At 36.2% G+C, this 26,317-nt stretch overlaps 1 protein-coding gene across 2 annotated transcripts in view; it reads right to left on the bottom strand.

Annotated features, from left to right (window-relative positions):
- Nucleotides 1-930: 930 nt before the first annotated feature.
- LOC149845791 (HEAT/U-box domain-containing protein) overlaps nucleotides 931-26,317 on the bottom strand; it is a 173,375-nt gene continuing 147,988 nt past the window's right edge. For both annotated transcript variants that reach the window (XM_089996005.1, XM_089996006.1), the window contains exon 17: nucleotides 931-1,356. In XM_089996005.1, the coding sequence (XP_089852131.1) occupies nucleotides 1,129-1,356 (228 nt within the window). In that variant the 3' untranslated portion in view covers nucleotides 931-1,128. The remainder of the gene's footprint in view (nucleotides 1,357-26,317) is intronic.

The raw sequence follows: 26,317 nt of genomic DNA, 5'->3' as shown, positions 1-26,317 counted from the left end.
CCTCTGCACTAAAGGGGATTGTAAGCATCTTCACATTGCATTAATGTTCCTTCAAGATCGCAACAAGCAGTCCGACGAGTGAATTTCGTCTTCCCATTTTCCCTCCAATTTCAAAACAGAAGCGAGTAATTTCAAAACATCTTTTTCAAAAGGTCAAGTGGACCTTGCAAAAGAGTTTTTCTTCTCTTTTTCACCTTAAAAGGAAAAGAAAAGGGAAAATGATTTTTTGCAGCGATCACAATCGTGCAAACCTCAAAAGGTTTGCTAGTGCAAAGGATAAAAATGTCTTAAAAAAGTAAACATCCATGACAACATAGGCAAATTTTGCAAATTGTGAGACATTTCAAAAAAGTATAATTTTGCAGGGAAAGTACGATCATTTTTTGTTGAGGACTACGGTTACATAAAGCCTCCTGTTTACACAGATTCAAGAAGAATCACTTATGCGACAGAAGTGGTCCTCTCATTTGCACCGGTGCATGTGCCATCTCCGTCGGAATAAAAGTGATGCTTGTTCCTGGAACACAATGACATCACGCTAATGTCAAGATGAGCCAACTCTATTTGTTATTTTATGCATTTGTTGATAAAATTTTTATTTTCAAGCTATAGTTAAACTTTTTACTTTAAAAAAAAATTAAGACTATTAAAACAGACAATACTCTTGACGTAAACAGCTTGGCATCAGATTTGGTATCATTATGTTTTATTGCATTAACTGCTTTAAAATCAATCTTTTAAAATTCAGAATCAGCAAAAAGAAGAAAACAAAAAACGCTACAAGAAAATACTAGAAAGATAATAGACATCAGCTCGCTAGCATGTGGATCATCACTAGGACAATTGCCGACTTCATTGATCCGTTCACACACTAAATTATAGATTGGAAGACCCAACATTCTTACTGAACTGCAAATAGCTTGGATGCAATAACTGGAAAAACATACATCATTAAAGCCAATTTTAATTTTTATACACGACATCAATATGCTATATGATGCATTGAATCCAGACTAACCATTTTGGAAACATCAACCTTGGTAATGTTCACTTCCTGTAATTCCAGCAAATTCAAATAGATTGGACCTTTTTCATGTCAATGCAAAAGGGGTCAACGAAAGATGATTGTTAGAATGGACTTTGACATAGCGGGCATGTGGACTTGTGGGATGTAGAGAACCATTTGTAGAGGCATACTGAGTGAAACTTGTGTCTGCACGTCTTGCAGGCAAGACGTGGAAGGCTATGATTTGATGTGTGTATAATACTGTAACAGATTGGGCACTCCTCCACACCTTGGAACTCCTTGTCAAAATTGCTTTTCCAAACACGGATTGCTTCAGATAGTGCTCCATTCTGCATTAAAATTTGAAGCAATTTAAAGAGTGCCAACTGTTCGCATTAACAGCCAAGAACAAATAAGAATTACAACTAGGCTCTAAAAACTGTGAAAAAATGGGTTTTGCCAGTAAGGCTTAAAGTAGGTACTGGACAGAAGCTAGAATCAGAATATTCACTTACAATGATCAACATTTGAATAAGATTGAACATATGCAGTGAACTTCACAAATATGTGTGCTCCTTTTCTAATAATGATGATTTCAAGAGATTCAATTTCATGATTACTTCTATTGCAATCAATAGCCCCAGAAGCAACTTAAAATTCATGCTATCCCACAAAATTCAAGTTCACCTACATCTAATAAACTGACAAACGAAAACAATGTGCATAAGCACAACAACAAGTCCTACAAGGGACAATACAAAAGCACCTAAGCGCATATAATGGCCACAAAGAGCTTAAATGTGCACAAGCACAAGTCCACAAAAGGACAATACAAAGCCAATCAATGACTAATACATGAGATCATAAGAGGCATCAAAGAGCATACACAAAAGAACAAAATATAAAAAAATAATAATATTTATTGAGATAGAACGCTTAAGAAAGCATTACATCTAATGGAACCTATGTCACACGGACTCGGCTAAGGAGGTGCCGCACCCGAGTCGACACGCCCCGACACGGGTGCGGACTCGGGTGCGGCTTCGGACTCGGCCCGGACTCGGTCAACGCCGAGTCGGACTCGGTCAACGCCGAGTCGGACTCGGTCAACGAGTCCAGGCCGAGTCCGTCCACATTTTGGACTCGGTCAACTTTGACCGAGTCCAAAAATGTCCCTAAAAAACTAATTTTTTATATTTTTTATTTAAAAAAATATATATAAAAAAGGCACTGTGACTGTGCAGTCTTTGCAGTGTGCACAGTCACAGACTGTGCACAGTCTGTGACTGTGCACAGTGCACAGTCTTTGCAGTGTGCACTGTGCACAGTCTGTGACTGTGCACAGTGCACAGTCACAGTCTGTGACTGTGCACAGACACCTGTGGCATTTAAAAAATAAAATAAAATAAAATTATATATATATATATATATATATATATATATATATATATATTTTTTTGCCGAGTCCCCGTGTCCAAAAATTTTAAAATTGTGCCGCACCCGTGTCGCACCCGCACCCGCACCCGCACCCATGTGACATAGAATGGAACATGTCCCTATTTATATACAAACAAGAGAGCCAAGGGAAAAGGCTTTAATATTCAACTAAAAGACAAAACTGAATATAGCTATTGAAGATTCCCAACAGCTATACTGACTAAAAGACAAAATGGATTTTTACAAAATTATAAAGGACAAAAAAAAAATGTCAGTTCTGCCTATAAAGGGCAGAGCCTATGTACAGAATTACCATTCTTCCCCTAAAGGGCAGAGCCTATTACATGTACAAAATTACCACAATATCCCTATAGGTATTACCTATTACAAAGAGAAAAACAAATTAAAATTATATAATATATACATGTACACTCATATATATGAATCAATATATTTTAACACTGTCCTTCAAACTTACGGTGTGATTATCGAAAGTTTGAAAATACAAAACAAAGGGAAAAATCCAAGTCTCCATTAATAATTTTCATCAAATGTCTTCATTGACTATCTCCATCTTGATATGATGCATCACAAATAAAATTTCTTTCTTAACCTGTATCATCTTTAAGAATCTACAAGAGAACAAAATAGAAGATCATGTAATGAAACACTAATGCAAAGAACAATGTCACAAAGTGACTACAACAAATGCACAAACACATAAACAAGAAACCACTAATGAGCAAAATACAATAAGCCACAAAGGGCTAGGCACCAAACACACAATGTAGGGAGAAAGAGCTTAAAAATATAAAGAATGATCTATTGAAATGCTCTTGGAAGCATAGAAAACAAGGGAGGCAAAGGTCTCTTATTTATACATAAAAGGGAGTAAGGGGGAATCCCATAGAGTTGTTGGGACCTCCCCAAAGGTCACAAATGTGACCGTTGGGGAAGATCCCAACAACTCTATGGGATAGACCCTCTTACCCCTAAACAAATGAGAAAAAAAAAGAAAAAGAAAGAAAAAAGGCAAAAATATCTCTAGTGGATGTCTATTTATATAGAAAAAAGACTAAATTGCCACCAATGAGCATTACAAAAGACATTCATAAAAATATATATATATATATATATATATATATATTTTAACACACTCTTTCAAACTAACGGTGAGATCACCAAGAGTTTTCTTAGGAGAAAGTAGAAATCGGGGGATGACAAAGCTTTGGTAAAGAAATTTGCAAGCTGATACTCTAAAGTGACATATGGCAGTTGAATGGTACCATACAAAAATTCATCTCAAACATAATGATAGTCCATCTCGATGTGCTTTGTTCATTCATGGAAGGTGTTGTTGCTAGCAATGAAGATGACACTCTTGTTGTCACAACACAGCTTCGAAGGAATAGAGATGATGACTCTCATATCTTTGAGCAGACTTCTTAACCAGACAAGTTCAGTTGTAGTTGAGGCCATCACCCTATACTAAGCTTCCATGGAAGACAACAACTTTTATTGTTTCTTACATCTCCAAAAAATTAATGATTTTCTAAGATAAATACAATAACTAGTAGTAGAAATACGATCATTGGGGTTACCACCCCAATTAAAGTCAGTATGGGTTATAACGCCCCAAAATTTTAACCCAAAATTACGTAATTTTTTTTTTGAAATGCGAAGTTTCATTAATGGCATTGCCTTAACCGATTCAAGCCCTAAGGAGTAAGTCTGCACAAACACCAACGTTTAATAGCTTCCTAGAACAACATTTGGGATAGGATGACCAATTGATAAAACCCGATTGTTTCGAAATCACAACGAAAATATTATTTTGAAACCGGTTAAACATTTTAAGTGAGTTACTGGTAGGTAAAAACGTCACCACCAAACCATAATAAATCAATCCATTTATTCCATCAAGCAATTGTTTATGAGTCTAAATTAAATGAATTAATCAAATATAAAAATCCAAAAAGTCTCTCAGAGATCAATAGTTGGTTCGTATGGCACTCCTGCAAGCATTCTGCAACTGATCCAACTCAACTATCTATATATGTTGATTTGTATCTATTGATTTTAAAATATGGGGTTAGACTTCTACAGTCAGTCTCCGTAGGAAAACACATCAATAAGGCATATATACATAACACAAAGCATGCACATGCAGTTGATAATCATAAGCATTCAATCAAACAGTCAAATTCAGGAAACATGATATTCAGATATGTCACAGATAAATATCACATAAGCAAGCACATGCTTTAAACACGAATGCAATTATGATTATTCATGCAATATCTGTAAAGTATCCCTACTCAACTAATGCATTGTTTCACTTTTTAACAACTCAATAAGTATGCCAAAGAGCCCCATAACCTTGTCCAAACCACTCGGTGTATATTATTCAATGCATTTTAATTAAAATCGAGTGACTGGCTGAGCTACACCCACCTGAGAGCGGTCCAATGCCGAGAGAAACTCACTAGTGGCTACAAAAAGGATAAATCTGAACTCTGCAGAGACATGAACATACCGCCTAAAACTTGTTTAGGTAGTCTGGCCCCCTAACTCCGTGCACTGGAGAACAATAAGACCTTTCGCCCACAAAGAAAAACATGGTTCAAGTTGTACCATTGTCCTCTCCAAGGTAGGCTAAGAAAGTCCGATCACGCAGGTTCAACGACTAATTCCGCCTGAAACCACTAATATGATCCATCATCCTGCAATTTCAGCGACTAATTCCGCCCGAAAATCGCCAACAGGTTAGTGTATCTAGGTTGTCCACCCACACTATGTGTCTTAGGTCCATGCTTTTAGAACCAATATACACGTTTGTTATTATGCATCACACACATGACAAATTATATGTGCAATCATGGCATACTGCAATTAACTATAAATACATGCATATTAACATATCATATGCACCACATGCTATATTTCAAACACTTTATGAAATAGAACCCCATATACAAGAATTTTTTGTTAATTAATAAGATCTTTTATATGAATGCTTTTATTTCAAAAAAATTATAGGTATAGGCTCATTATAATTAATCATTATTTATTTAATAAAGGGGTTAGTATTATACATTAGATCCTAGGGTGGATCATGAACCTAATGGAGAAGATCCATAGTCCATGCATGGGACCACTTGAGGAGTCCAATTTTTAAAAGAAAATTAGTGAAAAGGTAAATCTAGATTAGGACTTTATTTTATTGAGAACTTCTAAAAGACTAGGGATTTTTTTTAAGAAGTGACATTTTTTGGAAACTCCAAGAGGAGCTTCTCCTAAAGAGCTCTCTAGAAGAGGTTGGTTAGGATTCCTAGTTAGGAGACCCAGCCTCCTCTATTTAAGAGGGGTTGAGCGTTTTTATTTTCCCATTCAAGTTTTTGAGAGAGATCACTACTCACATTTTTAAGAGAGAGAGAGGAAGAGAGCGATCAACGTTGGGAGAGGGAGAGCAAGGGTGAAGGAGGATCGGTCAGCCTTGTGGAGGACATCGTTGCATTAAGAAACAATTCCCTATGAACAAAACTGCATTAAGGTACAAGATTTTTACGTTTTTCAGCATGTATGGAGTTCAACATAGACCCATCAACCATTAAACCTTGTTTTTATGGATTATGTAGAGAGGATTTAGGTTGGATTAATTTTATTCCTTTCGTAAAAAGAATTTTGATTCGTAGTATAGAGAAAAACATGTTCTCTCATGAAAAATGGGAGATTTCGGGTTAGATTCATGTTATGTGTTGTATTTCTATATTTACAACATGATTAAATATTTGTATGTATGAATCTGATGTGTTCTTGATGGATTTAAAACCGTTGGATAGTTTTTTTCTTAATGTTCTTATTGAAATCATAAAGTTATTAGTGGATTCATGAAAAACTATATTTTGTTTTGTATATTTTGATCCGACCAGTTAGAATGATAAATTCGTTTGTCTCAAACCGTAAACCCATAAATCCTGAAAAATTGTGGGGAAGTTCCATACATATGGAAGTAACCACAGTTCAAATCCCAGACTCAGATGAGTTGTGGATTGGGAGACATGCCTCTGCAAGTCAACACAGAAATTTTGTCCTGATAGTGAGTCGGCCCAATGCCCATACCTAGCCAAAAATGTGTCTAAAAGACTTTAACACCTCTCTCTCTCTCTCTCTATATATATATATATATATATATATATATATATATATATATGGGTTCTGCTTTAGCATATCACAAACAAACAACAACTGGCTATATGAAAACCTTTTCCTTAAGAGGCAATTGTGATGACAATGGGCACAACTAACCCTTTCTTTTCTTTTGTTTCCTAGAGCTCCAATCTTATGTCAATAGCTTCCAATGCTTCAATTCCATCAACTGAATAGGAGAGAAAAACCTAATGCATACGCAAGAAGAAGCAGGGAATATCACAATGAAACAAGAACCTTGGACCTAACTCTTCTTCAAATTTCCCGAATTCTATGATCACTATTGCCCCATTCTTTATGGTGACAAGACCATCTATGGCGTATGATTTTATCAAAATTGTTTTCTTTGATCAACTCCCTATATCACAATTGTACTTTTAATGGAGATACAGCTATACAAGACGTCAATGGTGTTCTCCAAAGAGGAGAGTTGGGGAGGAAGAAAGAAGAGGGAGAGAGAGAGTAAGGAAAAGAGAGAAAAATAGGGAGCATATGGAAGAGAGGGATGAAGGACTCTCTTTAAAGCTTTCCTCAAGAGATCTCCTAATTACCCAAGGAAACCTTCCTAATTAGAATTCTTAATTTATTATGAAATATGCATATGAATATTTAGTTCTAATCATGGTATTTTCAGCATGCTGTATACATGTCTATTTCAGCCTGACCGACCCATGTACATGATTCTGATCATGTACATGGATCAGCCAGCATGCCGTTAACATGATTATTTCAGCCTGGCCGACCCATGTACATGATTCTAATCATGTACATGGATCAACTAGCATGTTGTTAACATGATACTTTCAGCCTAGCCAACCCATGTACATGATTCTGATAATGTACATGGATCAGCCAGCAGATGTGTATATGTTTGTGTAGGTCTGGCCAACTCATATACATGGATCAACCAGCATGTTGTTAACATGATTTTTTTCAGCATGGCCGACCCATGTACATGATTCTAATCATGTAAATGGATTAGTCAGCAGTTGTGTACATGTTTGTACAGGTTTGGCCGACCCATGTACACGATTTTGATTATGTACATGGATCAGTCAGCATGTTGCTTACATGGTTATTTTAGTCTGGCCGACCCATGTACAAGATTCTAATCATGTACATGGATCAGCCCAATAGTTGTCTACACGTTTGGACAGGTCCGGCCAACCCATGTAAATGATTCTAAACATGTACATGGATCAGACCATCCTATTTGACATGTATATTCAGGTCTAGCCGACCCATGTACATAGATCAGACCAGTTGATTGAGATGTTTAAATTATGACCAACTGATCTTTTCTTGATGTTTATGTTTGATTATGAGTGGCTGGCCAACCCATGTACATAAACTGATCATGTACATGGATCAGCTTAGCTATGAATATGTTAATCTATGACAGGCTGATCGATGTACATGATCATGTACATGGATTAGACCGACTGTGATCTATTTACTTTTTGAGTGGTCGATAAAGTACATGATTCTGATCATGTACATGAATCTGACCAGCAGTGGTAAATTTATTGCATAGTTGATTGTCTACATAAAAATTGAGTATGTACATAAATCTGATCGGCACTTTGAAACATTTTTGCATAGCCGATTTGCGTACATGAAGATGATCATGTACATGATTATGATTGGAATATGTATTTTCTGTTAAAATATATATATAAGTTTATGTAATTCAGATGTATTGCCCGATAGGAGTATTTTTGTCTTTTCACTTGTACAATAAGTTGTTTATTAGAAACAACTTATTTTTTCATTTTCATTTTTATTTTTATTTTTATTTTTATCTTTTTTATCTTTCTTTTTTAGGTACCTTGGAGACCCCACCATTGGAGTCGTTGGGGCCCCCAACGGTCATATTTATGACCATTGGGAGCTCCCCAACGACTCCAAGTGTAGAGAGCTCCCAAGGGCTCCCTCACCTTTTCTTGTATATATATAGGGGTCCCCCCCCCTTCATTTGTAAGTAATTTTCTCTCTCATTCTCAATAATATTTATGTTTTTTGCCTTTTGGCATTATCCCTTTGTGGATTTATGTATGTGCACTTAAAGTGCTTATTTACGCTTTTTATTTCTTGTCCTTTGTTGGACTTGTAAGTGTTCTATACTCAATATTTGTATTTCCGCTTACTTCATTACATGGTATCAGAGCCATTTAGGTTATCTTGATCTTGAAAGTCTTTCTTGTGGTATTTAAAAATCATGACAAAAGTACTATCACTCTCTTCTTCTCAATCTTTCTCTTATCAACATGGAGCATGAATCAAGGGTGGAGTGCTCTTCAAGCTCAATGGATCAAATTATTTGATGTGGGCATCGGCTATGGAGAATCACCTTAGAGGGAAGAAACTTTGGGGCTTTGTGATGGGGACCTCTCTTGAACCATCATTGAAGCTCACCAAAATTAAAGTGTTGAAAAAACTCTCATTGGGGAGGATCGCCTAAAAGCCATTCATGATCATCAAGTAAAGGTAGAAGATTGGGAAAGTAACCACGCTAAGATTTTGGCATGGTTTATGAACAATGTTGACATAAGGATTTGTGTTAACATTGCTAAGTTTAGAAGAGTTAATGAAGTTTGGTTCTTCCTTAAGGGTATGTATACCCAAAAGGATCTTGCTAGATCCACTAAACAAGGGGACATGTGTGTCGGTGATTATTTTAGTACTTTGTCCCCTCTTTGGGACGAATTAGCTTTTCTTAAACCTAAATGGGTGGCTCTCGAAAGCATTAAAATGAGAAGAGAGCAAGTTGAAAAAGAGCACTTTTTTTAATTCCTTTATGGTCTAAGACCGGAATTTGAACAAGTGAGAGCATCTCTTCTTCGTAAGAGCAAGGCTATGCCTATTGAAGATGCTCTTGCCGAAGTATGCCAAGAAGAAACCCGTCTTGGCATGACTCATAAGAATGATGATATTTTGATTGTTACTAGGCTGGGTTCCAATGTAAAAACCAGAGTTACCGGAAGCGCCTAGGCAAAAGGGGAAGTGCGCTTCCCCGAAGCATGCTTCGGAAGCGCGAAACATCGCGCTTCCGAAGCGTGAGGAGAAGCGTCCCCCTTTTTTGGGAAGCACGCTTCCCTTTTATGGGAAGCGCGTTTCCCTTTTATGGGAAACGCGCTTCCCATAAATGTGAAGCACGCTTCCCCCTCGCTTCCCCATTTTTTCATTTTTTCGCTTTCCCCTCGCTTCCGGTTCGCTTCCTAGGTCACTTCCGAGATGGTTCGGACTTTTCTTCTAAGTGGTCCCACGCTTCCCCGCTTCCTAAATTTTTGAAAGTGCCTCGCTTCCCGCTCCCGCTTCCCGTATCGCTTCCCGCTCCCGTTTCCTCGACTGGTAACTCTGGTAAAAACCTATAAGCCACCTCACTTTGCAAAACCTAATAAGTATGGAAATTGACCCAATTATAATAGTGGTTACAGGAAGGTCCATTTACATAGTTATTAGGTTTTGCAAACTGAGGTGGCTTATAGGTTTTTACATTGGAACCCGGCTTAGTAACGGTTAAAATATCATCATTCTTATGAGTTATGTCAAGACGGGTTTCTTCTTTGCATACTTCGGCAAAAGCATCTTCAATAGGCATAGCCTTGCTCTTACGAAGAAGAGATGCCCTCACTTTTTCAAATTTCGGTCTTAGACCATAAAGAAATTGAAAAAAAATGCTCTTTTTCAATTTGCTCATTTCTCATTTCAATATCTTTGGGAGCCACCCATTTAGGCTCAAGAATAGCTAATTCATAACAAAGAGGGGACAAAGTACTAAAGTAATCACGGACACACATGTCCCTTTAGTGGATTTAATTTTTTCTTGACAAAAATATTGTCTAGCAAGATCTTTTTGGGTATATATACCCTTAAGGAGGAACCAAGCTTCATTAGCTCTTCTAAACTTAGCAATGTTGGCACATATTCTTATGTCAACATTGTTTATAAACCATGCCAAAATCTTAGCGTGGTTACTTTTCCAATCTTCTACCTTTATTTGATGATCATGAATGGCTTTAAGACGATCATCTCCAATGAGAGCTTTTTCAACACCTTCTTCGATTTTGGTGAGCTTCAATGATGGTTCAAGAGAGGTTCTCATCACAAAGCCCCAAAGTTTCTTCCCTTTAAGATGATTTTCCATAGTCGATGCTCACATCAAGTAGTTTGATCCATTAAGTTTGAAGGAGAACTCCACGCTTGATTCATACTCCATGACGATAAGAAAAATATTAAGACAAAGAAAGTGATAGTACCGTTGTCACGATCTTTGAACACCACAAGAAAAGCTTCCAAGATCAAGAGAATCCAAATGGCTCTGATACCATGTAACGAAGTAAGCGGAAATACAAATATCAAGTGTAGAACACTTACAAATCCAACAATGGACAAAACAAAGAGAGTATACAAGCACTTTAAGTGCACACATAAATCCACAAAGGGATAATGCCAAAAGGCAAAAAAGATAAATATTATTGAGAATATGAGTGAGAGAACTCTATACAAATGAAAGGGGAACACCCCTATATATATAAAAAAAAAGGAGAGAGCCATTAGGAGCTCCCAACGGTCGTATTTATGACCGTTGGGGCCCTAATGCTCAAAAAGAAGAAATAAAATAAGGTAAAAAAATAAAAAAAGAAGAATAAGTTGTTTCTAATAAACAACCTATTGTACAAGTAAAAAGACCAAAATGCCCCTATCAAGCAATACAAAGGAATTATATATATATATATATATTTATTTATTTATTTATATATTTAACAAAGTCATTTTGATTATACGCGGGTTTAAGGAAAAGTGAAAATTAAACTTGTGTGTATTTAAATAGGGGCATGCATGCAAAAACAACTCTGATAAATAACTTAATAAGTTATTCATGCATGTGCATTAAATTATGCATATTTTACTGTTCAACATTAGTTCATGCATCTTTGCATATTTGATTCTAAATGATACTTGGTTGAATGTTTGAATGGTAAGTTGATTGTAATAAATTGTTACTTATGATATTCCTCTGAAATTTATGCATGAATTTGTTTATATTATTTCCTTTACTGTTTAGATTTTTAGAGGAATTCGTACGGGAACTTTGGTTCTTACCCATTTTCTTAAAATTGTTTTATAGGCACAAATATTCAGTGATGTCTTTGACTGGCTAGGTGGAGGCTACGAGGCTTGTGATGGTGTTTGGGTTCTGACATATGTCATGAATTTGATATAATTGATTTTGATATTCTTAGACCTTCTCGACTTTTTGATTAATTAATAAAGTTTGATTTATTACTTCAAAGTCATTCAATGCATGGAATGGTTTGTGGTTTGGTATATTAAATTTGTGATATGCCCCGGATCCTTAGGAGAGTTTCTGCAAATATTTAAAAAAAAAAATTTCTACTATTTTCGAGGGTCAGTTGGGGTTGTTACAAAATCTCAACATCTAATTCTTCCTGGACGATTTATCACTAATTTTTTATGAGAGATAGACTTGGACAATTTTTTTTTGTGATCAGAAAACAGTCTGTGTTATATAAATTTTTATTCCTAATCTGTAATGAGTTAAGGTATGGGTTCTTGAGGGTATGTAATTAACATATATAAAAACCTTTTGTTAAAATCCCAGAGCCTAAATCATTTTGTGCGATTTATGATAAATTTTCTACGTGAGGTTAATTTCTGCATTATCAGTCTTAAGAGTAAATTGTTTTTGGTTTGAATGCATGTGATGGTTCAAGAGGTGGACAAGATGAATTTGTGGCATGCTATTGAGTAGCACGTAGGCTTATTCAGACAGTGTGCTAGTGCAATCTTTTGTAAAAAATATATTGAATGTAAAGTTTAAATTTTGTTATAATACATATGATGAATGGCATGTATTTGCATATATTGGCACATGATGGGTAAACTGTTGTGTCCGAACGGGGAGATAGCCCAATCTGATGATGCATGAGATGATATACATGTTTGAGCTCATGTGGCATGAGTGCATGCTATGAATATTGTGGATCCAAAACCGTTCTATATGAAAAAAATGCATGAAAGTTAAAGATGTAAAAGATACCCAAAAAGTGTGTTAATTTTGCTTCTTAGTTGCCCTCTAAGAAGGTGGTATCCTTGGATGGCTGTTGTGGGGGACATGGTGGTACTGAACTCCGTGGTGTGGTTTTCTTCAAGAGCACGATATTGGGGCTTGTGTCCTAAGTCACAATAGTAGAGAACTTTTTCTACCATTAAAACACGAGAATGGTGTGGTTCGGCTTCAGCCGTTAAGCGTTATTGGTATACCAAGAAAGTTGTTGCCTAAGGTATGCACCCGAGGTCGCCCCAAGAAACATGTTCATACCAGGTTAATAAAATATAATTGTGTATGTGAAAAATACACCCTGGGATTGCAAAGTTCAGTTTTTGCCTATGAACAGTACCCATATAAGGGTCGGGAGTAAACTTAAATTGATTGCAAGTAACATGCTTATGCATTCAAAAGTAAGTGTCAAAAAGGAAGATAAAAGTTGTTGTATGCATTATGCATTGATTTGTGTACCTTATGTGATTGCAAGCATATATGCATTGTTTTATGTACCGTAACATTTTCTGAGGTTGATGTTTCTTAAATTTATGATTTATGCTATTGTTGTTGAATTATGTAAAATTTCATACGAGAACTGTGGTTCTCACCTGGTTGTTTCATATTTTCCAGGTAATGAGACTCAGACATAGCTGAGTGGCGTGATGGCAGGACTGGTGCTGGAGAGGACAAATCTAGAGATTATAAGGTGTTCTTTTTCTAAACAAAATGAGTTGAATGAAAAAAAATTATGAACTTAATTTGAAGTTTATTAAATTTTAATTAAGAGTTTTGAACTATTTTGTTTCAACAATGGTTTAGAGTAGATGGTTGGTTTGATGGCGGAACGTGGGTTTCGAATCTGTGATGTGCCCTGGATCCTTGTGATGTATTTTTCATTCTTATATAAAGATCTTTAAAAAAAATCTAGATATTCAGGATGATTTTTGGGGTCGTTACACTAGGGTTACACCCTTCCCCTTTTTATAAGGAGGCTTCGTTGACCAGGTTTGGACAAGTCCAAATCTGGTCGATGAAGTTAAAAAAAATTTATATAAATGGATGGTAATATGGATCCATACATAATCCAAACCCAAACTCTTTTTTTCATTTTTTTTAAGATAAAAAAATATTTTTAATATGGATCCTAATATAGATTCATACATAATCCAGATCTAAACTCTCTTTTTTTTCTCATTTTATGTTTGAATTAATTTTATACTTGTGTGATATATATACTAACTCTGATTGGGGATGAGATCTTAATGATAGATATTCAACCATTGGTTTTTGTATCTTTATAGATGCATTAGTGTCTTGAAAGTGCAAGAAGCAGCAATAAGTTTCTTTGTCATCAATTGCAGCTGAATATCGCGTCATGGCTACCACGACATCCGATATTGTATGTGTAATATCACGTATTTTCATACTTAGTTAAATATGAGATTTTTGAAATTTTGGCTAAGTTTGGGAGAAAAATCATTTGAACCTCGATTTTAGATTGATATTTTCGAGTTTGGGTTTGACCCAGGTCTCATCAACTGGGTCTAAACGAACCAATCGAAACATGAGAAAAAGTTTTATTTTTTACCTTTAAATTCAAGCAAAATTCGGGTTATTTTTGGGTGAAATTCAAAATTTTATATTCATATAATATGTCGTTGGATGCGTCTCGGAATTCTGAGCGCAACGATATTTTATTTTTCTTGATTCGGGCACGGTTGGGATGAAAATCGTGTTTTCCAAAATTTGAGCAGTTTGTCGGTTCAGATCCGGACTTGGATCAGACCGGATCTGAGGGATTTGATCCAAATTAATATGGATTTGGACCCTATCCAAGACCCATATTAATCTGGATTTGATCCAGTTTAAAACTCATTTGGATTTCGGATATAGATTTGGATCTTGGATTTGGATCCAAATCCAAATTCATGCCCAACGATTTTTCTAACTTTAAATTCATCAAAAACCTTTAAATTGAGGTTTATTTATGTTAAGAAGCCTCCAACATTAATTTGGTAATTTTTGAAAACTTTTGGAAATTTATTTGTAATTTAATATTAAATAATTAATTAATTAATTTAATGCAATTCCGAAAATTTATTTTGAGGTTTGTTTAGGACTCTTGAAAGATCCCTTAAACACATATGGAAGAGTTCAAGAGAATTTGAGAGACTAAGAGTTCCTTTTTAATAAAATTTTGAAAAAAAAGTCAACATTTGGAAGAGTTTAAAAAAAATTAGGAAACAAAGGGAGAGAGAGAGAGAGATTCATCTTTTGCAAACTCTCTTAGAGAGGGCTGGAGAAAAAGGGAGGGGCGACCTCCCCTATGGGGCCTATAAAAAGATCCCAAAAAAGAGAGAGAAAAGAGAAAGAGAAGGGAAAAAAGGAGGATAGATAAAGGGAGGAAAAAGGAGGAAGAAGATAAGGAGTTTGGGCAATCTCCAACCATTTACCCACGTTTTTCAACATCCACCATCGTTTTTCTTCAAGTTTTTATTCATGGTATGGGTTTTTTCTCTTGAATCAAGTGAGAAATTGATATAAATTAGATTTTCATGCAATAATTTGATGGAAATCTATGAAAAAGGTGTTTATGTGAAAATCTTTACAAAAAGAGATTGTGTGTAACACCACAATACAAGAAATACAAAGAGTGCACAAAGGCACAAAAGAGAACACTCACAAGTGCACGAAGGCACGGATACACATGCACAAAAGCATGAAACAAAATGAACTTCAATTCATAAGTTTCCATGAGGGGCTTTACAAAAGCATTGTTATTGCATATGCTCTCACAAAAAAGGATATGTTTACAAGGGCCACTAAGGCCTATTTATAATGCAAAAAGAAGCCACAGAATGCAGCTCAATATGACTGTTGGAGCTGCACCCAACGGTCACATTTGTGATTGTTGGGGCAGCTCCAACAGCTATATGGAGTTGTCCCTTTCACAACAGTCAAAAAGAAAAAAAGTGTAAAAAGAAAAAGGTGTAAAAGGCAAAAGTAAATAAAAAAAGAAAAAGTAAAAATGTGCCCATTAGGGTGGCTGACACCTATTGAGTAAAAGGACTGAAATACCCCTGATGGGTATTTCAGTTTACAGTTAAAAGAGACATAATATTTTAACACTCCCCCTCAAACTTAGGGTGTCACGACCGAAAGTTTGCCAAGAAGGAAGTTAAATCTTGGAGAACACAGCGCCTTGGTGAAGAAGTTTGTCAGTTGATATTCTGATGTAACATAAGGAAGGTCTGGTTTTTCTTAAATATTCTTCACAAACATAGTGACAGTCTATCTCGATATGCTTCGTGCGCTCATGAAATGTGTGATTTTTGGCAATGTAGATTGCACTTTTATTATCACAACATAATTTTGTGAGCCCTCGAACTTGAATATTCATATCTTCCAACAAGTTGCGAATCCAAACAATCTCCATAGTAGTAGATGCCATGGCTCTATACTCAGCTTCGGTGGATGAAAGCGATACTTTTTGTTGCTTCTTGCAACTCCAAAAAATTAATGATTCACCTAAAAAAATACAGAAAGCAGTGGTGGAGTGACGGTTATTTGTGTCACCTCCCCAATCAGAGTCAGTACAAGCAATTAAACTTAATTCAAATGTAGAAGATAGAAATACTCCATTGTTTATTGTACCCTTTATGTATCTGATGATGCGAAGGATGACGCTCATATGGACTGTAGTAGGTGCATGTTGAAATTGACTAGCAACATGTACTGCATGAGAAATATCGGGCCCGGTAATGCTGAGATACGTTAGGGATCCAACCAGTTGCCGGTAAGGTGTGGGATCTTTTAGGAGAATCCCATCATCAATCTTCATCTTTGAATCTACTATTTCAAGAGTTTCGCAGACCTTGTCATCTGTGATTCCTGATCTATCAAGAATCTCACAAGCAAGTTTAGTTTGAGACAAAAAATAGCCTCTCTGAGAATAGGTAACCTCGATTCCAAAAAAATGTCAGAAATCCTAAGTCTGACATTTCAAATCTTGAAGTCAAAATAGATTTAATGCTCTTGATTCCTTTGATATCATCACCTGTTATTAACATATCATCAACATATAACAATAATATAACAATCTCTGCATCAGATTTCTTAACAAACAATGCAGTGTCAGTATAGTATGAAGTGAAACCATTTTCAGTCATTACATTGTTAAATTTATTGTGCCAAGCCTTGGGTGCTTGTTTCAGTCCATAAAGAGCTTTACGAAGACGAAGAACTTTATTTTTAAGGATTTCCATACCAGGTGGAGCATCCATGTAAACTTCTTCATTAAGATCTTCATTTAAAAAGACATTTTTGACATCCATTTGGTAAATATTTCATTTTCGAATTGAAGCAATGGTGATAAGACATCTGACAGTAACCATACGAGCTACTGGAGCAAATGTCTCTTCATAGTCAATCCCATATTCTTGATTATACCCTTTAGCTACAAGACGAACCTTATACCTTTCAAGAGAACCATCACTCTTAGTCTTGACCTTGAACACCCATCGACATCCTATAATTTTCTTGCCATTGGGAAGAGATTGAAATTCCCAAGTGTTAGCTTTCTTAAGAGCTTTGAGTTCACTCTTCATGGTTTCTCTCCATTCAGTACATTGTTTGGCTTCTCAAAAAAAATTTGGTTCAAAATAAGAGTGAATGGCACTCAAACAAGCTCGATATTTAGGAGAGAAAGAATCAAAAGATACGAATCTAGAGGGAGTCCTTCTAGTTCTTTCAGTTCTCCTAGGATGAGAATCATGAGTGGAAATAGTTTCACTAGGTTCACTATATAGTTCAATAGCACTCCTAAAGGTGCTTCTATCTCTATGAGAATAAGTGATGGGTTCTCTAGATACATTTTCTTCTTGAGGGGTAGAAGGGTTAGAGTTATTGATGATCACAACCATTTCATTTTCACTATTATATGTTGATTCATCATCACTAGAGATATCATCATCCTTAGATAAAAGGTCATAAAGAAAGGAGTAATCGGCATTTTCTAAATGAGATTCATTTTTTTCAAAACCACTATCATTTTCCAAAAAAGTTACATTCCTTGAAACATATAATTTATCATTCTTAGAGTCATAACAACGAAATCCTTTTTGAGTTTCCGAATAGCCAAGGAAAGCACAAGGAATGGCTTTTGATAAGAGTTTATCATTTTTATCGGTAAGAACAAAGCACTTACAACAAAAAACTCTCAACCTATTATAATCGGGTTCTTTTTCATATAGAATCTCAAAGGGAGAAATTTTATCTAAATTTTTGGATGAAAGTCGGTTGATAAGATAGACGGAAGCAAGAGCCGCTTCGGCCCAAAAAATTTTAGGAATATTTTGAGAAATGAGAAGGGTTCTAGTGGTTTCAATGATATGCCTATGCTTCTTTCGGCCAAACCATTTTGTTGTGGGGTCTTAGGACACGATTTTTGATGGACAATTCCACAATCCTCAAGATATTTCTTAAACTCATTAGAGAGATATTCACCTCCGGAATCGGTCCTAAATATATTTAAATTACTATTAAATTGATTTTTGATCATCATATGATATGTTTTAAAACATGAAAAAACTTCATGCTTATGTTTGAGAAAATATATCCAACAATATCGTGAGAAATCATCCACAAAAATCACATAGTAAGCAAAACCACCTTTGGATATGACAGGTGTCGGTCCCCAAACATCCGAGTGAATAATTTCAAAAGGTTTAGTACTAAACATAGTTCTTGGTTCAAAAGGTATACATCTCATTTTTCCAAGAATACAATCATTACAAGAGAAAGTATTTTTACAAAGATCTTTAACAAAATGTAGATAGGATAACTTGGTAATGTTGGGATGACCAAGTCTCTTGTGCCAAACATTTATGTCTTTATGTTGGGCCACATTACAAAAGGTGTTTTTAGAAATTTGAAGAAAGTCCACATAGTACAAGTCTCATTTCCTAGAGTCTTCCCCAATCAATCTCCTGAACTGGTGATCCTGTATTAAACATTTATTAGATGAGAATTGAATGTTACACCCAAGGTCCGTGAGTTGAGAAACAGAAAGAAAGTTTAAATTTAATTTTGGTACAAGTCTAATTTTTGGAATAAAGAAGTTTTGGGTTTTAAAATTTTCAATTCCCTTAATTTCGAGAGAAGTACCATCTGCGGTCGAAACAAAAGAAGGTGACACATTTTTAGAATACTCGGAAAGAGATGAAATGTTTAGGGTCATATGAAAGGATGCACCCGAATCTAAGAGCCAAGAAGTTTTACCTGGAGGAGAAGCGGTGGATACGGCGGCACCGGAAATAGCTTCCTTTAGAAGAGGTTGAAGAGCCTCCACAATTTGATTGAGAGATAGAGCTTCTTTTGAAGATTCCTCTTTGGATGGTTGAGATGTAGTTGCCATTGCTAGAAGTTTCTTCCATTTTGGGCAAACCGGTTTGATATGACCCGGTTCTTTGCAAAAGTGACACAAGATTTTGCTATAATCTCTTATTCCTCCTTGATTACCTTGATTTTGATTCTTAAAATGATGAGGTCTATATGTTCTTAAATTATTATCGGGTCTAGAAACGGCATTAACACCATCACATTCTTCTTGATTTGTGGACATTGCAAGCACACTAGGATTTTGCTTGCTAATGCTCATACGAGTTTCCTTTCCACTTAATTTAGTTAAGACATCTTCAAGAGAGGGAGAGGTAAAAGAGGATAGGAGAAAAGATCTTATTTGCTCAAACGCGAGCCTCAGCCCATTTAAAAAATTGAATAATCGGTCTTCTTCTATGACGAAGCTCTATGGCTTCTCCACTCCACTTGGGTTCAAGCATGGCAAGCTCATCCCAAATTGAAGAGAGTTTCGCAAAATACTCTCTTATAGACATATCACCTTGAACAAGAGTTAACGCTCTCTTTTGAAGATAATACTTATAGGACAAATCCCTAGAAGTATACATCTTCTCAAGATACTCCCACGCTTGAGAAGCATTTTTAAACTTTATAATGCTGGCATTAATCCTTGTCTCAACGAAAGAGAAAATCCAAGACAAGATCTTGAAATTCTTCATTTCTCATTCCTTATGTTTCCTACTATATTCCTCAAGAGCATTAGTTTTTTCATCTCCCTCAAGGATTTTGATTTCCCCTTCTTTACCCAAAGTAATTTTAGGCTCTGGTTCCGGAATCGAGCCTTGAATGTAACCCCAAAGCTCTTTTCCATTTATGTGAGCTTCCATATTTCCGACCCACACGTGATAATTTGAGCCATTTAGCTTGAAACCAAGAGAAAAATAGGAGTCTTTCTCACCCATTAGAGAGGAAAGAAGAAAGAAAAGAATACGTACCACAATAAGATTTTAAATCTTTCTTGTTGTAGTAATCTTCTAAAATATTGAATGAAGAAGAGTCTCCACTCCAATCACCAAAAAGTTGAAGGCACATTTTTCGAGGCACTTGATATTGAGAAGAATAACACCAATTTCTTTCTCTAAACAACCTTGCTCTGATACCATGTGAAAATCTCTACAAAAAGAGATTGTGTGTAACACCACAATACAAAAAATACAAAGAGTGCACAAAGGCACAAAGGAGAACACTCACAAGTGCACGAAGGCACGGATACACATGCACAAAAGCATGAAACAAAATGAACTTCAATTCATAAGTTTCCAAGAGGGGCTTTACAAAAGCATTGTTATTGCATATGCTCTCACAAAAAAGGATATGTTTACAAGGGCCACTAAGGCCTATTTATAATGCAAAAAGAAGCCACTGGGTGCAACTCAATATGACTGTTGGAGCTGCACCCAATGGTCACATTTGTGATTGTTGGGGCAGCTCCAACAGCTATATGGAGTTGTCCCTTTCACAACAGTCAAAAAGAAAAAAAGTGTAAAAAGAAAAAGGTTTAAAAGGCAAAAGTAAATAAAAAAAAGAAAAAGTAAAAATGTGCCCATTAGGGTGGCTGACACCTATTGAGTAAAAGGGCTGAAATACCCCTGATGGGTATTTCAATTTACAGTTAAAAGAGACAATATTTTAACAAAAACCATGTTTTTGTAAATACACATGAAGGAAGATGCATGGATCTTCCTCCATGGTTGTATTCTTGATTCTTTTCACCTTTTTAATGAAATAAAATTATGTACATGCTAAAACAGAATTTTTATTGGTGGTAAGAGTGCTTATTTAGAGCTTGCTTTTGATGTATATAGATTTCCATGAATGATCCATATTATGGACCGTTAGATGAGTGTAAATATGTGATGAAAATGTATTCTATGCATGCAAATTTTTTTTATTAAAAGTTTCTATAAAGGTGTTGTAGTTGAGAAATTTGAACATGCATGTGTTTTTTATTTGTTTTAGGAGCATATATAAATATAACGATGTGTAAGTATGTGTATTTGAACCAAGATACTTGCATCAGGAAAGATCAGTCTGACTTGTCAATTGTCCAATCTGATCTGATAAAATTGCACGGCATACTTGTTAAAATACATGTAACCAATATATTTATATATATATATATATATAAGTATATATATATATAAATATTCATCCACATACCCGATAAGGGGTATTTCTGTAAATCAGCCCAATAGGGGCATTGTAGTCTTTTTTCCTTTTTTTCCCTTTTCTTTTCTTTTTCCTTTTTTTCTTATTTTATTTTTTATTTTTTGTGCATTAAATGCACACTCATTGGGGGTCCCAACAAAGAGTCGTTGGGCCCCCAACGGTCACAATTGTGACCGTTGGGAGCCCAACGACACCTTGTTGGGACCATGGTTGCCAGTTGAGGAAGCGGGAGCGGGAAGCGATACGGGAAGCGGGAGCGGGAAGCGAGGCACTTTCAAAATTTTAGGAAGCGGGAAGCGTGGGACCACTTAGGAGCGAGTCGAGAATCGTCTCGGAAGCGACCTAGGAAGCGAACCGGAAGCGACCTAGGAAGGAAGGGGGAAGCGAAAAAAATAAAAATAAAAAAGATAAAAAAATTGAAAAAAAATTGGGGAAGTGTGGGGGAAGCATGATGGGAAGCGTGTTTCCCATTAAAGGGAAGCACACTTCCCATAAAAGGAAAGCGCGCTTCCCATTTAAAAGTGGTGCTTCTCCGCACACTTCGGAAGCGCGATGTTTTGTGCTTCGGGGAAGCGCGCTTCCCCTTTTACCTAGGCCCTTCCGGTAACTCTGGTTGGGACTCTCAATGGTGCCTCTCTCTCTCCCTTCTCTAACTCTCTCTCACTCCTCTCTTGCCTATAAATAAGTGGGGTCTCCCCCCTTTGTAGGTGTGGCTTCTTCAAGCCTTCTTGTGCCTTTATAAGATTTTATGCTTTCAAGCCATTGTTGGCTTTTGTGTATGTCCTCTTTTGGATTTGTTCTTTGGTTTGTATGTGTGAATGTCCAGTGTAGGACATATATTTCTTTTCTGCATATTTCCTTACATGGTATCAGAGCCTTGGTTATGCTCTTGATTCTTATAGTTAGTTGACTAGTTATACCTTTTTTTCTCTCTTTTGGTTTGTCCTTCATTCTTGAGTCTATGATGGAAGGAGAACAAAAGATTGATCTCTCCTTCAAGCTTAATGGTACCAACTACATGATGTGGGCCGCCGCCATGGAGAACAACCTCAAGGGTAAAAAGTTTTGGGGATATGTTATGGGCACCATTAGGGAACCTCAACTTCAACTTACAAAGATGGATGGTGATCAAGAAAAAACTCTAGAAGGAAATGCTCGCATGAAGGCTATTGAAGATCACCAATCTAAGGTCGAAGACTGGGAAAGTAAGCATGCAAAAATTCTTTGCATGGTTCATGAAAAACGTGGAGATCAAAATTTGTGCCAACATTGCTAAATTCCGCCTAGCAAATGAAGCATGGTTCTTTATGAAAGGTATGTATACTCAAAAGGACATTGCTCGTCAATTCTTTCTCCAAAAAAAAATCCGTACCATTAAGCAAGGTGAAATGAGTGTAAGAGATTACTATAGCACTCTTGGACCTTTATGGGATGAACTATCCCTACTAGACCAAAATGGGTGTCTAGTGAAGATGTGGAAATGAGAAGAGAACAAATGGAAAAAGAACACTTTTTCCAATTTTTACATGGGCTTAAGCCCGAATATGAACAAGTTAGATCCTCCTTTCTTCATAGATCTAAACCTCTTCCATTGGAAGATGCCATAGCCGAAATATGCCAAGAAGAAACGCGTCTTGGCATGATTAAAGGAGGAGATGAAGTTCTAGCCGTGTCTAAACCCGGCAATCATATGAAAGCTTATAAGCCTCCACACTTTGGGAGACAAAATAACTATAATGACAATTATAGAAAAGTCATTTGCCATCATTGCCAAGAACCGGGTCATATAAGACCTAATTGTCCTAAGATAAATGAACCTCCAAAAGGTAAGGTTGCAATTATTGAAGAAACCACACAAAAGAAGGAGGAGCCAATGAAAGGGAAGGAGTCATTTTCCCTTGCTCAACTATCCGAAGCACTTCAAATTCTACTCAAATCGCCATCAACTTCGGGAGCCGCCATTGCCTCTTCTTCTCCTCCAGGTATGTCTTCTTGGATTCTTGATTTTGGAGCATCCTTTTATATGACCCCTATTGAAAATGGACTATCCAATTTATGTAACAACTACAAAAATTCTTGTGTTTCCACCGCCGATGGTACATCTTTACAAGTTAAAAGTTTTGGAACCTTAGACTTTTCAAAAGATTTGTTTGTGGCAAACGTAAGGGTGGTACCTCAACTTAATTTAAACCTCTTGTCTATCTCTCAAATATGTGATCATGGATGTGAAATCTCTTTCTCAACCAAGGATTGCTCTATACAGGATCTTCAGTCCGGGAAGCGGATTGGGCAAGGCCATAGGAGGGGAGATCTCTACTACATGAACAACTTGAAACTTCCCACTAACTCATTTTGTAATCATGTCCAAGATAAAAATATTGAAACTTGGCATCAAAGACTTGGACATCCAAGTTTCTCAAAAATGTACTCCTTTCCTTTAGAAAGAAATTTTGTAATGAGAAACATTTTGTTTGCAAGAATTGTATTTTTGGAAAAATGAAATCCACTCCTTTTCCAAATAGAACATTTGTGTCCAAAAGACCTTTTGAATTAGTCCATTCGGATGTTTGGGGTCCTTCTCCGGTCATATCAAAAGGAGGATACTCCTATTATGTTACTTTCATTGATGACTACACTCGATATGTGTGGATCTATTTTCTCAATCTAAAATCCCAAGTCTTTAATTTCTTCAAAAAATTTCATATGATTGTCAAAAATCAATTTTCAAGTAATATCTCCACTCTTCGATCTGATTCCGGTGGCGAATATCTATCAAATGAATTTCAAGAATACTTGGAAACAAATGGCATTTGTCATCAAAGGTCATGTCCTAGGACTCCTCAACAAAACGGTCTAGCTGAAAGAAAGCATACACATTTTGGAAACCACTAGGACTCTTCTCATTTCCAAAGAAATTCCAAAGTGTTATTGGGCCGAAGCCGCCTTAACTTTCACCTATTTGATAAATAGAATGATATTCTCATCCCTACAAAATATATCTCCATATGAAAAACTATTTGAAAGAACACCCGATTTTAATAGATTAAGAATTTTTGGGTGTAAATGTTTTGTCCTTACACATAAAAGAGATAAGTTACCTCCTAAAGCTATTGAATGTGTGTTCTTAGGATACGGAGAAAATAAAAAAGGTTTTAGATGCTTCGACGTAAAAAGCAACAAACTATATGTATCCAAAGACGTTACTTTTTTAGAAAATGAAAACGGCTTTGAGAAAAATAAAGATATTGATGAAAGCGAATATGCTTTCTTATTTGATCTTCTTTCTCAAGAAGATGTGACTCCTCACGAAGAGGAAGCTCCTAATGATTTAGAGGATATTCCTCTTAATAATATTGAAAATGAAAGTAATGATTTTGAAAATAGGTCAATTCAAACCTATGTTAGTGTAACGCCCCAAAAATCCAGGACTTGTAACTTTTTTGGATAGTTTAAAAAGCTTTGAAATCATACAATAATCAGAGTTTAAATAATACTTCAGCGGAAAATGATATTTTTAAAACCACAAGTCAATGGACCTTGAGCGCATTACAGCGTAAACTTTCCTTTGTCGAATTCTGCACAACTGTTAAAATCAAATAGTTTCGAAATGCAGTTTCAATAATTGAGAATTTGTTCATGGGATTTTACAACTCATTTGTTAAAACCAAAAAGAAGTTTTACTAAAACAGTTTTAGTAACTCAAGGTTTAATTAAAAGAGAATTTTTGAAATACGCTTCATTACCAAATTTACCAACATGTTCTCAGGAGCGAAACGTCAGGGAAAGAGCTCTATCTTGATCTCATCACGCCATCGTGCCATCGCAGACTATATCACCTATACATCACCTGCCCATAAAATTGGTCAGTTTCACGAAAAACTGGTAGGTGCACAAGAGAGTCAATATAAAACTGAAATAAGCAATTAAAACAAATTATGAGTTATATTCGGCAGGTGCAATAGACTATGCAAATGAGTAAGCATTTCTAACATGAATATTTGAATATGCAAACAAATAAAGGTTTACAAAATTTTACGGCAAGTAACTACCTCACTCATAAGGTGCAAGAAATAGCACGACAAATAGTCTATAAGTTACACTCGGTAAGCAATCATGCAACAATAGTTATACTAACCAGAAGTTGTAAGCAACTAATAAGACAGGCAACTCCATTAGTCTTAATTATAAACAGTTCGTAGGTTACGAGCTGTAAGCAGCCGCATTAATCTTAAGATTTCAACCAGTTCGTAGATTTCGAGTTGTAAGCAGCCGCATTAATCTTAAGATTTCAACCAGTTCGTAGATTTCGAGTTGTAAGCAATCACATTGACAAGCCAGGATAGTTTGACCAAGTAGTAAAGCATGTCACAAGTGTCATATTGCAACTAGCATAATGCTATTATCATAAGCATTTAACTAGCACGAGCAGCCAGTTATTACAAACAAGGAACTAGTGTAACGCTACAACCAGCGTGCATATTTCAATAATATGAATAGTTTATCTTATGTTTCGATATTAGCTGGCCAGGCGGGTACGCGCAAGGCACGAAACATAGAAACAGTCGAGACCAGTCCAGGGGTTTATTATGCTATGTATTTTAGATAACCCGGATGGCTGACTGAGTCCGCTCCTAAGGGGATGGCCAGTGACCAAGAGAGTAAATCCCCAAAGGCATAGGTGGTCTGTGGATGCATCCAACTGTAAGCTACCATTTGTAGCCCATTTCTCCTAACTCCGATGATTGGGGAATCCGAGTCTTTTGCCCGTAACTGTCATTAAAGGACCTATCCATCGGAGTTTTGTACCATCCGTCCTCTCTCTTGACGAACCATGTCGAACGAGCACGACGGGGGTTTCTTAACCGCCGCCCCGTTCTACATGCTCTAGTCTTTCGACTCACTCGAGCATCTTGCCTGTGAAGGCGAAACCATCACCATTTTGTGTGTTATACGCGCCATTGCACGTTCGAGGTAAACATGGACCCCTCATCCTACTCATCGTAATACAC

The sequence above is a fragment of the Nuphar pumila genome, chromosome 2 (genome assembly GCF_984573655.1).
Source record: "Nuphar pumila chromosome 2, dmNupPumi1.hap1.1, whole genome shotgun sequence".
Classification (NCBI taxonomy): domain Eukaryota; kingdom Viridiplantae; phylum Streptophyta; class Magnoliopsida; order Nymphaeales; family Nymphaeaceae; genus Nuphar; species Nuphar pumila.
Note: the sequence above shows the minus strand (reverse complement) of the source record. Positions and strands in the feature narration are given on the sequence as shown.